The 13,768-nt window shown below is 38.3% G+C and overlaps 1 protein-coding gene across 1 annotated transcript in view; it reads left to right on the top strand.

Annotated features, from left to right (window-relative positions):
* LOC126322094 (uncharacterized) overlaps positions 1-13,768 on the top strand; it is an 88,718-nt gene that overhangs the window by 62,724 nt on the left and 12,226 nt on the right. Inside the window, exon 3 of the mRNA XM_049994257.1 lies at positions 5,715-5,803. Within this exon, the coding sequence (XP_049850214.1) occupies positions 5,715-5,803 (89 nt within the window). The remainder of the gene's footprint in view (positions 1-5,714; positions 5,804-13,768) is intronic.

Below are 13,768 nucleotides of genomic sequence, written 5' to 3'. Positions count from 1 at the left end.
GAGGCTGTCGCGCGGTCCCGCTTACGCAGAGTGCTTCTTTTCACTTACCCTGTACACACAATTTTTTTTGCTGCGATTGTGGATGCTAGTCAGCTGAAACTTGGCATGGCACTCACAAGAAAGTTAATGGTGTATGGCAATCCTTGGATTTTTTCTCATAAGTTCATTGATGCTCAGAGCAGGTGATGTGATTATGATCTGGAGTTACTCATTTTATACAAGACTGTCTGGCTTAGCGATTTTTGAAATTATAATTTATCAGTCAGGTTACTACAGATCTGAGACTCATTAAAGAATCAGATAACATAGTCACTGATTATTTTTTGTGCCTAAATGCAGTTTCCTGTACTACTGAATTAGATAAATTCACTGCAGCACAAGCAAGCAATACACAGCTATGAGAATTCATGGTAAGGACACGGAATGCAGCTTTAAAAAGTGCCTCTTAGCCAACCGCATAGGCCATTTGTACCCACTGTTTTTCACAAGTAAGTTCACGGCCTCACACACCTCAGAGGTAACAGCACAATTAAGCTTTTCAATATCAGGTATGTTTGGGTGAGTATGAAAACAGATTCTCTCATACAGACTAAATCATGCTTAGCTATCACATTCATAAACCAATAAATCAGTTTTCTTAAACAATACATCATTTCTCACACATTCACATTGACCTGGTGAGCCCATTGCCTCATCCAAAGGATCCAGGTTATCTTCACATCCAGTGACAGATATTCCCATTGGGCCAAAGCTGCTCCAATCATGAACATTTCCACAAGAACAGTAGCCAGGACTTTCCTTGCTACGCATCTCATTTGGTTTGGCTCTCCAGTGCATGTCACAACAAGCCAAGGATGGCAGTTTGAGTCTGTACAACTCCTCAACCTACTAAATTATGTAGATTCCAATACCATCACACCACTAGTTGCCACCTAGTCAGCAACAGCATGGAAGTGTGCTGCCATAAGATGCTCAGAGCCATGTTATGAAATATGATCTTATTTGGACAGTAGCACTAGCACTAATGCTACTTGACTCTGCACTGCAGTCAAGCAAGATATTACCTCTTCAATGGTTCTAGTGGTCAATAGAGAGACACTGCAGCTTCCATCTAAGTTTTTCCTACCTCAATAGCACCTCTCTACATCAGTATTGCTGTTTCTACTTAATAAGTTTAGAGTCAAACTCCATTCTTCACTGAACACTGGCATCTTGCCAAGGGAATACCAGTATTTTCAATCATAAGGATTTGAATAAGTACTCACATGTTATGTCGAGCACAGACACTGTACGTTGACCATTACAACCTAGTTATGCTTGACCTTACCGAGTTTTGAAGCATAACGAACATATTAAGCAAATCTGATAGAGCAGCAGAGCCTACAACAGTGTCACTTGAAAGGGTACAGCCTATTGATAAGCTATCATCTCAGAACCACTGTCCCCTGTCATCATATGAGATGAGCAAAGTCAAAAAGCTGCCCATTTCAGCGACACCTACACCACCATGATATTGAGAACTCCTGATGACACCTTTTCAGGACATGCCTCAGGAACCACTACTGCAGCTGGCAGTTTATATGAGGGGGAGGGGTGGGGAGGGGGGTGGGGGTGGAAGACAGGCTCTAGGTGGGAGCAGAAGTCCAATGATTGGTTCAAGTGTAGTGTGGCTCAGTGGATCACTGTTCAAGCCAAGTGGCACGTTTCAATTAGTTTCTGGTACCATTAGCATTCACTCATGTTCTGTGCACACATTAATATTGTGTAAATGTTTGCAAGCTGTGAAACAAATTTTGTTCTTATACAGCATTCCAAACACTTGTTATTTATTGTGGTTAACATAAACGCACAGCCATAATTTGTAGGCAGTGGTCACCAGCAGGTGTTACCGATTATGGACAACCACTAGAGGCTTATCTTCTGTTTTTTCCTCTCTGTGGTTGAATGTCCAAATAACATCACAGTGGTGCACACCAATTCGCTGCACAATTTATTGTGTTTGTAAAGATATAGCTCTTGGGAAATTATATAAATAATTTGCTCCTTTTTATTTTGTTTTATTCATCATATTTAGTAATAAATGTCAGTACATTCAAAAAATATATTTATCTGGGCATAAATGTTTCGGTGCACTTGTGTAGGTATATCTGCATTATAAGAGAGCATATTTTTGACCACCGAGTGAGATGGCACAATGGTTAGACACTGGACTTGCATTCGGGAGGACGACGGTTCAATCACACGTCCGGCCATCCTCATTTAGGTTTTCCGTGATTTCCCTAAATCACTCCAGGCAAATGCCGGGATGGTTCCTTTCAAAGGGCACGGCCGACTTCCTTCCCCATCCTTCCCTAATCCGATGAGACCGATGAACTCACTGTCTGGTCTCCTTCCCCAAACCAACCAACCAACCATATTTTTGACTACTGAAACTGAATGATTGAGTGGCAGAATGATAAGGAGAACATGACATTGTGATTGGTGTGATGGTTTTCATGCATAAATACACTGATGAAATACTTAAATTAATATGTGCCCCATACTGAAATGATGTGCAGAAAGTATGAATAACGTTGATTGAATTCAGCACCATGGTTTTATTCATGGATGAAGTAAGACAGTTTTTGTGTGTGTAATTGATACAAATTGGTGGGCCACCGGTGAAATAATGCATGTATTCTGTATCAGTTCAGCACAGTTTGAGGACTGTTCTTTGATGTGAATAAGCCTTGAACTGTGTAGTCTTGATCATTAAACTGAAACTGTTCTATGGGTGCCACAGTTTAGGCCAGTGTATAGTTGAATACACTCCATAAATACATCACTGCCACATATTTCAAACTGTGCACACTCTGGAACTGTAGCCTCATATCAAGCTCAAGACAACAGCTGTGACAGTGCACAAGTCTACTCATTACCTGCAACAGATAAATAACAGATCTGGACTCTGGAGACATTATATTCAATGCAGAATCATCAAATACCAACATCACATGTCATCGTCAGCACAGTATCTTGTAATTCTGTAACAGGATGAGTTGGAACCCAAAGTAAAGATTTTTTGAGAAAGACTGCTAGATAAATCATGCTCTCAGTTGCAAAATTAATGTAGTTCATTCACACGTGGGGCAGCATTTGGTCAGATGATCTTTTACATTATTTAAATTTAGGTTAACCATTCTGACTATGTTATTTACTGACAAACCTTTTGGCCATAAACTGATAATGCACATGTAGTACTTTACATCCTATACACAAGTGGCTGTACATAGCAATTTCCTGTAGTTAAATGAGAATTGAGAAAGAGGTTTCCTATTCTGAAAAATTACAATGAAAGTGATGATGACAACACAAAACCTATTTTGAGCCATTTAAAATCATCCCTCTGTATCTGAACAAGGGAAAATATTACTACACTGAAGAGCCAAAGAAACTGGTATAGGCAAATTCAAATACAGAGATATGTAAACAAGCAGAATGTGGGGCTGTGGTCGGCAACACCTATATAAGACAACAAGTGTCTGCTGCAGTTGTTGGATCAGTTACTTTTGCTACAATGGCAGTTTATCAAGGTGCAAGTGACTTTGAATGTGTTGTTATAGTCAGCGCACGAGCGATGGGACACAGCATCTCTGAGGTAGCAATAAAGTGGGGATTTTGCCATACGACCATTTCACGAGTGTACCATGAACATCGGGAATCTGGTAAAACATCAGATCTCTAGCATTGCTGTAGCTGCAAAAAGATCCTGCAAGAACAGGACCAACAACAACTGAAGAGAGTCGTTCAGTGTGACAGAAATGCAATACTTCCGCAAATTGCTGCAGATTTCAGTGCTGGGGCATCAACCAGTGTCAGTGTGCAAATCATTCAACAAAACATAATCGATATGGGCTTTCAGAGCCAATGGCTCACTCTTGTACCCTTGATGACTGCATGACCTGAAGATTTACACCTTTTCTGGGCTCTTCAATACTGACATTGTACTGTTGATGCCTGGAAACATGTTGCCTGGTCGGACGAGTCTTGTTTCAAAATGTATTGAGCGGATGGATGTGTACAGGCGTGGAGACAACCTTGTGAATCCATGGATCCTGCATGTCAGCAGTCGACTGTTCAAGCTGGTGGAGGCTTTGGAGTGATATGGGACCCCTGATATGTCTAGGTACAACTCTGACAGGTGACACATACTTAAGCAACCTATTGGATCACCTTCATCCATTCATGTCCATTGTGCATTTTGAAAGACAGGAATTCCAGCAGGACTACGCAACACCCCACATGTCCAGAAGTGCTACAGAGTGGCTCCAGGAACACTCTTCTGAGTTGAAACATTTCCGCTAGCCACCAAACTTTCCAGGCATGAACATTACTGCGCATATCTGAGATGCCTTGCAACGTGCTGTTCAGAAGAGATCTCTGCCCCCTCACATTCTTTAGGATTTACGGACAGCCCTGCAGGATTCATGGTGTCAGCTCCCTCCAGCACTACTTCAGACATTAGTCGAGTCCATGCCATGTCGTGTTGCAGCACTTCTGTGTGCTTGCGGGGCCCCTACACGGTATCATGCATTTGTACCACTTTCTTTGGCTCTTCAGTGTGAATTATCAATTCCACAGCTAATGATTATCATGATACACTGTACACACATAGAACACATGTTTTGTAGATAAGTGGTAACATGTCAAATCTCATTTGCACTTGAATATGAAATTATAATTATGTTTTAGTCAAGTAAGCTTGGTTTAGGTTTTAAATTCATTACTGTACAAAAATTTACTTTCATAGAAAATTCCAGAAAAATTGACATGTCATAAGTTCATGTAATTTGCTTCTATAATTTGTTTACCATAGAAATGATAGATGTATAATATTCAATACTGAATAAATAATCACTGTTTGTATTAGTATGAAAATCAATTTTTGTAATTGAAAGAAAATATTTTTTGAAATATTATATATAGCAAAAGATATTCAACTATAATTTGAAGTATATAAACAGAATGTCCAATTTGTTTTAGAACTCTTTTCATACTTCAAGTAATGGGAAAGTATAATTTTTAATTTAAGTTTACTGTGCTATATGTCTGTAAGTTTGAGCAGTTTCAAATAACATATTACATAGCAGAAAAAATGCCACAAATAAAAGAGTCTGCTTTTCCAGTTATACTGTTAAACTGCTGTTAACATAGCTCTGTGTACTTTTTCTTCTTCTTCTTCTTCTTCTTCTTCTTCTGCTCCTCCTCCTCCTCCTCCTCCTTCTTCTTCATTTATTCCAGCTGGGAAAATACCATATTGTTCTCACTTTCATTTTCCTTGAGGTCTAAAGTTCCGTACTACATTTGTTACTGATATTACTCTTTTCTGTCCTTGTAAATTCTAGTTTTAATCTTAGTTTTTTCCTTCATGATCCCCAAGTTTTTTCAGTTTCTAATTTTATGTGAGGATATTTTCCCAACTGATCCACCTTTTCTTGTAGGTCTCTCTCTATCACATAATACTGGATTAACTCATCCTCTTCTCCAGAAAGTAAAAAACAACTTTCTTTTTTTCATTTATTTGATCAACATGTTTACAAAAGAGAGACCTCCCTAGGTTCATCACTTTCTTCTATTTAGTTGTGTTTATAAATAATACAACAATGTCACATACCATACTCGTCATAGTTTATTATTTATTCACTGGCTACATTAAGTTTTGTTAAAAATTTCAGGTTCGTTACCAACCGGAAAAAACAGATACTGTTGAGTGTCCTCCATATAAAGCATTGCTGGTAAAGGTTCCAACAGAAAAACCTGAAGAGTAAGTATCTTGTTTAAGCAGCAGCTATAAAGTTGTATGAAATACAGTGAAAAGTCGTAATCATAGCAATATACAGACTACCTACTGGGGATACAGACATATTCATTAATCAATTAGAAACACTGCTTAACGTTCTTTTCACTGAAACAGCCATTGTAGTTGTCTGTGGGGATTTCAACATAAATCTTATGAATGAAAGTAGGCTAAAAAATCAGTTCCTAAATCTATTATGTAGTTTCAATCTGTTTCTGCACATACACGAACCCACAAGAATAACATATAATACAAACAGCCTTATAGATAATATATTTTCAAATGTCTAAAGGTTTTTTTAAATTACTGTTAACAGTCACAAACTTTGTTAACTATTGTATTATTTATTTATTTTGCTACATGTTTCCATGGAGTACCTTATCTTCAGGATAAATGGCATTACAAAAAAGATTATACTGATGTTACATAGTCTTTTCATAAATGCTGTGGTTAGATGAGGTACTCCCTCGAAACACGTAGCAAAATAAATAAATAATACAATAGTTAACAACGTTTGTGACTGGTAGCAGTAATTTAAAAAAACCTTTACATGTTTCTTGAGACAGTCACAGTCGAAAAATAGTCAAAATGACTTCAAATTATTTTCAAATGTACGATCCACAGAAGTAGAAGTAACAAATACTGATTTGGGATTATCAGACCATAATGCTCTTGTCCTCAACATTCCTTTGTGCCACTGCAAGAAAAAATGTACTTCATGTGTTAAAGAAAATTTTCCACTGAAAACTGTGTAGAATTTACGAATATCCTAACTAGCGAGTCCTGTGCAGAAGTGCTGTCCCTAACAAATACGATGCATATAACACTTTTTCTTCAATTTTCATGGGATATTTCTAAAAGTGCTTTCCAAAGAAGCTGTCAAGAATCACATCACATCACAATACAAAACGAAGTTCTTGGATCACAGCTGGATCAAAAACTTCTTGTGGAACTCTAAAAGACTAAACTCAAAATTGAAGACATCTACAGATCCACATTTATAGAATATGTTAAGAATTACAAGAGGGTATATCGAAAAGTAATAGCCAAGGCAAAATTTATGAGTAATGACAACTTAATAAGACAGTCTGATAACAAATCAAAAGCCATGTGGGGTACTGTGAAGACTGAAACAGGAAAGAGATGCAAAGACAGGGATATCATTCTCAAAAACACAGAAAATGTTGACATTAAAAAACAAGATTTGCCAGATTACATCAACAATTATTTCATAAATGCAACAACTTCATTAAGCTCAAAATTTACAAACCAAGAAAAACAGAACTTCCAAAAGCTGCTTGTAGCATGAGTACGGATCCAACAGACGATCATGAAGTGTTTAAAGTAATAAAAAGCTTGAAACCTAAAATGTCAGCAGGATTAGATGAGGTGCCTGTTTATATCATAATGATAACAGGTGCACAAATTGCAAGGCCCTTGGCATACATAGCCAACTTATCGTTTAGTGAAGGCGTGTTTCCGGAAAGAATGAAAATGTCAGAATTTGAAGCCATTATTCAAAAACAGCAACAAGCATCAGGTAGTAAACTAGCAGCCAATATCCCTCCTTCCGGGATCTTCCAAAATAATAGAAAAATTAATGGATGTCAGAATCAACAAATATCTAAATAACTGTAAGTTACTATATAGAAATCAGCATGGCTTCCAGGCAGGTAAAAATTCAGAGACAGCACTAACGTGCTACACTGAACAAATAATCAAAATCTAGAAAAAGACAATAGCACAGTAGGAATAGATTTAAATGTCTACAAAGTATTTGACACTGTCATTCATGTCATTCTTTTAGAAAAACTGGAATCATTAGGTATTCATGGGGCAGGGAAAAGTAGTTTGAATCATGCCTACAAAATAGAACACAGAATGTAGGACTGATGTCGGATTACTTCAACCACAACATAAATTTAGTATCAGATGAAAAAAAAAAGTGGAAATAGGAGTGCCACAAGGCAGTATTCTAGTTCCCTTGTTGTTCCTTGTCCACATAAATGACATTCAAACCTCAGATGGAGCAGCAAAGGCCATACTATTCGCAGATGATACTAGTGTGATAATAGGTGCACCAAAGCAAATGCTGCAACAACTACTGATCAAGTAATAAAGAATGTCCACACTTGGTTCAACCAGTTGACATTAAATTCAAATAAAACAAATTATATGCAATTTGAGAAAATAAGTCAAACTGAAAATATTAATCTGTTGCTGGGTGACAAGGCCATAGAGTGGTATCAGCAAAATTTGCTGGGGATTCATGTAGATGAAACTCTTATTTTTAATGACCATGTAATGAAACTTGTGCAGAAATTTAACTCAGCCTGTTTTGCTCTTAGAATTATCACAAATTTTTGTACTGCAGAGGGTGCCACGATGGCATATCTTGGCTATTTTCAGTCTCTTTCAACATATGGAAAAATATTTTGGGGTTCCACTACTTGCCATCTAAAACAAATCTTCCTATTACAGAAGAGGGCTACCCGAATAACAACACACAGTCATCCACAGACACAATTAAAGTCCTTACTCAACAGGCTTAAAGTTCTAACAGTACCATGTTTTATATGTTAGCGACCACCTTGCAGATTTTCAGACAAATGCCGACTTGCATAACTACAATACCCGAAATAGCACCGCACTCGGTACTCAGTGAACAGAAAGAAAACACACACACAAAGCCTTGTGAGCCATATTGGTACAAAACTCTACAAGATATTGCCAGCCAACATCAGAATGTTAGGAGATGAAAACAGATTTAAAGTAGAATTTAAAACATTTTTACTTGAAAAAAGTTTTTACTTCGTAAATGACTGTTTAGGCCAATAAATAATTCTGATAATGTTTATATTATAGCCAAACTGATAACACTGTCTTTCTTCCCCTAAAGTTTCTGTTAATTTTGTGCATCTGATAGACAGCTGTTGAGTGTGGTAAAACTCTTTACTGAGTTATTGTAATGAATATAGGGGCTTCCTGTTTAGGAAAGACAAAAGTAATGCCTTAGGGCAAACAGTCTATGCAGTTACAATACTGTTAGTATATATGTATAAAAAGTTGTACTACTGTATCTTGTGTGACCAAGTATTATTCTTTGCACTTTTTTTTGTACAACTTTGTATGTATTATTCTTTGTAGTACTTAATATAAAATTTTGTATGTTCCTTTTCCATAAATTGTTTCCCTAAATTAACATGTACTTTTTGACAACATCCAAACAATATTTACTGTCTATGGATGGATAAATAAATACATAAATAAAATAAAATAAAGAACTTATCAAGGGAAAAAAATGGATTTCCAATTAAGGTTATTCTTACTTTGTATTTTGATTTGATGTTATAAAGGGCTGTGAGCCTTTTTGGTTGGGCACTGGTTAACTTCAGCCCAGCATGTAGTGCATTTTTTTCATACAATGCTGTTCTGTGGGTATTTACATGGTATCTGAATTTTTATCTTGTATTATGCTGGTGTAGGTCACAGTTAAAGCTGGGGTTTATTGCTTTCACAAGAAATACTATTTTTGCTTTATATACATCTATACTGGTTAGCACTCCTAATTTTTGAAACAGATTCCAACATCGTTCTCTAATTTTAGCGCCACAAATAGTTCTGATAGCTTTTATCTGTGCTGTTAAAATATGCTTATGTTGGTTTGTGTCACTGCACCCCATATTTCTACTGCATAGTTTAAATTTAGTGAGAATAAAGAATGATAATCAGTTTTCAGTATGCACATATCCATGTAATATTTGCTAATCATGTGTAGTGCAAACATGTTTTCAGAAAGCTTACAGACTTAGGAATCTATAAGTGTTTGCACATCCCACTTGTGATTCTCCTGTATTGTGATTCCAAAGAATCTTGTCCATTTTTCCTTTTGTGCAGTGGATAATTTCATACCAAATTCTATTTATTTCCTGCTGTTAAATTCCATTATTGCAGGCTTTGAAGCTGTTAAATTCCATTATTGCAGGCTTTGAAGCAGTTACATTTAGCTAGCTTTAATTGAAATACTTAAATATTTCATTGTTAACACACTATCATATGTTTTGTGCGTGCATAGTTTATGCATCATGACCATGGAATGTCTTTTTAGAGTTAAGAGAATTGTACTTTATAGCAATAACTTAAGTCACAGAAGGAAGGGGTTCCCAACACAGAACCTTGAGATATTCCACATCTGATGTCAGTTTGTTTTAAGCAACATAAATTGTTTCCTGTTGCTCATGATTGATTGTATTAACTCACAGCCAGTTCCTCAAATACGCAGCTTACACAGCTTGTGAAGTAATATGGTGGTGTTGACACAATCAAAAACTTTTTATAGATCAAGAAACATTTCGCTAACTCCTTGTTCTCTATGGCAATCATTATTTCTCATCAATGATAAAATCTGCTAATGTCATAAAAATTATTTATTTCTAAAAAGGGGCATGCCTTCCTTTTAGTGGATTTTATCAGATATTTTGCCAATCCACCTTTTTAATGTGTTGATAGATTCTCTATCATAGCCTGCTGATTTTGTATTCTTTACTGTCCATATTATGTATGTTACACTCCTGGAAATGGAAAAAAGAACACATTGACACCGGTGTGTCAGACCCACCATACTTGCTCCGGACACTGCGAGAGGGCTGTACAAGCAATGATCACACGCACGGCACAGCGGACACACCAGGAACCGCGGTGTTGGCTGTCAAATGGCGCTAGCTGCGCAGCATTTGTGCACCACCGCCGTCAGTGTCAGCCAGTTTGCCATGGCATACGGAACTCCATCGCAGTCTTTAACACTGGTAGCATGCCGCGACAGCGTGGACGTGAATCGTATGTGCAGTTGACGGACTTTGAGCGAGGGCGTATAGTGGGCATGCGGGAGGCCGGGTGGACGTACCGCCGAATTGCTCAACACGTGGGGCGTGAGGTCTCCACAGTACATCGATGTTGTCGCCAGTGGCCGACGGAAGGTGCACGTGCCCGTTGACCTGGGATCGGACCGCAGCGAGGCAAGGATGCACGCCAAGACCATAGGATCCTACGCAGTGCCGTAGGGGACCGCACCGCTACTTCCCAGCAAATTAGGGACACTGTTTCTCCTGGGGTATCGGCGAGGACCATTCGCAACCGTCTCCATGAAGCTGGGCTATGGTCCCGTACACCGTTAGGCCGTCTTCCGCTCAGGCCCCAACATCGTGCAGCCCGCCTCCAGTGGTGTCGCAACAGGCATGAATGGAGGGACGAATGGAGACGTGTCGTCTTCAGCGATGAGAGTCGCTTCTGCCTTGGTGCCAATGATGGTCGTATGCGTGTTTGGCGCTGTGCAGGTGAGTGTCACAATCAGGACTGCATACGACCGAGGAACACAGGGCCAACACCTGGCATCATGGTGTGGGGAGCGATCTCCTACACTGGCCGTACACCTCTGGTGATCATCGAGGGGACACTGAATAGTGCACGGTACATCCAAACCGTCATCGAACCCATCGTTCTACCATTCCTAGACCGGCAAGGGAACTTGCTGTTCCAACAGGACAATGCACGTCCGCATGTATCCCGTGCCACCCAACGTGCTCTAGAAGGTGTAAGTCAACTACCCTGGCCAGCAAGATCTTCGGATCTGTCCCCCGTTGAGCATGTTTGGGACTGGATGCAGCGTCATCTCACGCGGTCTGCACGTCCAGCACGAACGCTGGTCCAACTGAGGCGCCAGGTGGAAATGGCATGGCAAGCCGTTCCACAGGACTACATCCAGCAGCTCTACGATCGTCTCCATGGGAGAATAGCAGCCTGCATTGCTGTGAAAGGTGGATATACACTGTACTAGTGCCGACATTGTGCATGCTCTGTTGCCTGTGTCTATGTGCCTGTGGTTCTGTCAGTGTGATCATGTGATGTATCTGACCCCAGGAATGTGTCAATAACGTATCCCCTTCCTGGGACAGTGAATTCACGGTGTTCTTATTTCAATTTCCAGGAGTGTATTTTGTTGCTGTTATTTGGCACCAAGTATATGATTTATTTAGCTGAAATGCTCTTATAATTATATTGAAGGTTGTTAAAATTGTCGTTGATGTATTTTCAAATAGAAGAAAAGGACTCATTAAAAAAAATTGCAATCTGATATTGGCATTTCATGATACTCTCCTTATAGTTGATTGTAGGATCACTAGCTGATCTGTCCTTACAATCTCTTATAAGTATAATTTTATAAACAGTTATACCCATGTTAGCCGAGTTCCTTAATGCTGTGGCTAGTATTTACTGTTACTTTCTAATAGCAGATCTTTGAAATAGTCATGATAGTTCTTAAATTTTACGCTTAGTCTGCTATTTTTGTTATTTTTCAGCACTGCACACAGTAAACGTCTAGGTTTCTCTCTTGCTGCTTTCACTTCATGATTTACCCAATTATTTTTTTATATTTCTTACGGTCATTCACTGACAAGGTCACTTCTAGGTGTGAGACATTAAAGCAATAATAAAAGTCTGATGGAAACTCACTGAAAGTAATGTAGGTTTTTGATACCATTGTAAACTTTTGAGCATACAGTTGAGACCTTCAACATTGTCATCATGGTGCAACATTACCTATGGTTAGCGGTAACTACTGCTGCTAGCAATCGAACAGAGGGTCAGTGCACAACCTGTTAAACGTTTCATCTGCACAGGGGTCAGTCAGTGAAATAATTATATCTAAAACAAGAGTAAATTATGTAATAAATGAAGTAAGGAATTAAGGCTATGATCCCTTGGGGTATTAAAGCTTATTTAGTGTATACTTGCATTATACTGTTGCTTTATTCATAGAAAATTGCTTTGCTATGAACAATGGTTCTACACATACTATACACAATGGTCCAATAGGAATCTGAAATAGTTCTAGCAGTGTAGTTGAAGGCAAATAAACAGTTCACTACATCAGCCACTGAAGGTACACTATGTTCACAGTTCAAATTCTCAGTTTGCAAACTGATAAACCACAGACTAGTTTCAGAATAATGCTATAAGCCTGTTACTACTGCAGAAATTGAACATATATAGCCTCCACGCCATTGTAGCCCATCCAACCCAGCACAGCTCCCACCTCTAGAAGACCTTGATATCTGCGTTGCATCTATTGTCCTGAGTTTTGTCATGCGACGCACTACTCTAGTCAAATTAATATCCATATACCTGACTGTCATTAGTTTACAAATACTTTTCATACTATGCAAATACTTCAACCAAATACGTTACACAGTTCTGTACACAATTATTCCTATCACATACTACTATACATTCTTATTACAATTATGAACTGGACTAGCAGTCACTCATCAAAACAACTACTCCTTCTTGCGTGTTTCACATTTTGTTATTCAAATTCCCTTACAATTATTAATACTCAAACTTATTATCACATAAACATAGGAATTAAATATCAGTACAAAGTACCCATGCAGAGGCTAATAGCTTTATGTATTTGTGGATAACTTTGTTTTAGGTACACAGTTTCACCTGTTATGCTATATACCCCCTCTTCATGAAGACATTACCTGAGTAATGGCTGCATGAAGTAGCACCAAGACTGCCACATCCATACTACTACTATTGCTGTTGCTGCTGCTGCTGCTACTACTACTACTACTACTAATGAATGTGAATTCAAATAAAACTGTTCCAAAATATGAATAGGAACTTCATGTGTTAAACAATTTGGCTTTGAAATAAGAGATATGTAACTAATTATGCATATAAACTGTAAGTGATCTGTACATTCTAAACATTTTTGTAAATTTCAGTAATAATTGGTCTCTCTGTGGGCATCAATCAAATCAAATTAAACAGGATTAATTGCCTGTCTCCAATTCCCCATCTCGTTGCACATCACTTCACTTTTACTGGTTATGGCCTCATTGCAGTCTTCCAGTCACTTCCACAGCA

Source organism: Schistocerca gregaria, chromosome 2 (assembly GCF_023897955.1).
Source record: "Schistocerca gregaria isolate iqSchGreg1 chromosome 2, iqSchGreg1.2, whole genome shotgun sequence".
Lineage (NCBI taxonomy): Eukaryota > Metazoa > Arthropoda > Insecta > Orthoptera > Acrididae > Schistocerca > Schistocerca gregaria.
Note: the sequence above shows the minus strand (reverse complement) of the source record. Positions and strands in the feature narration are given on the sequence as shown.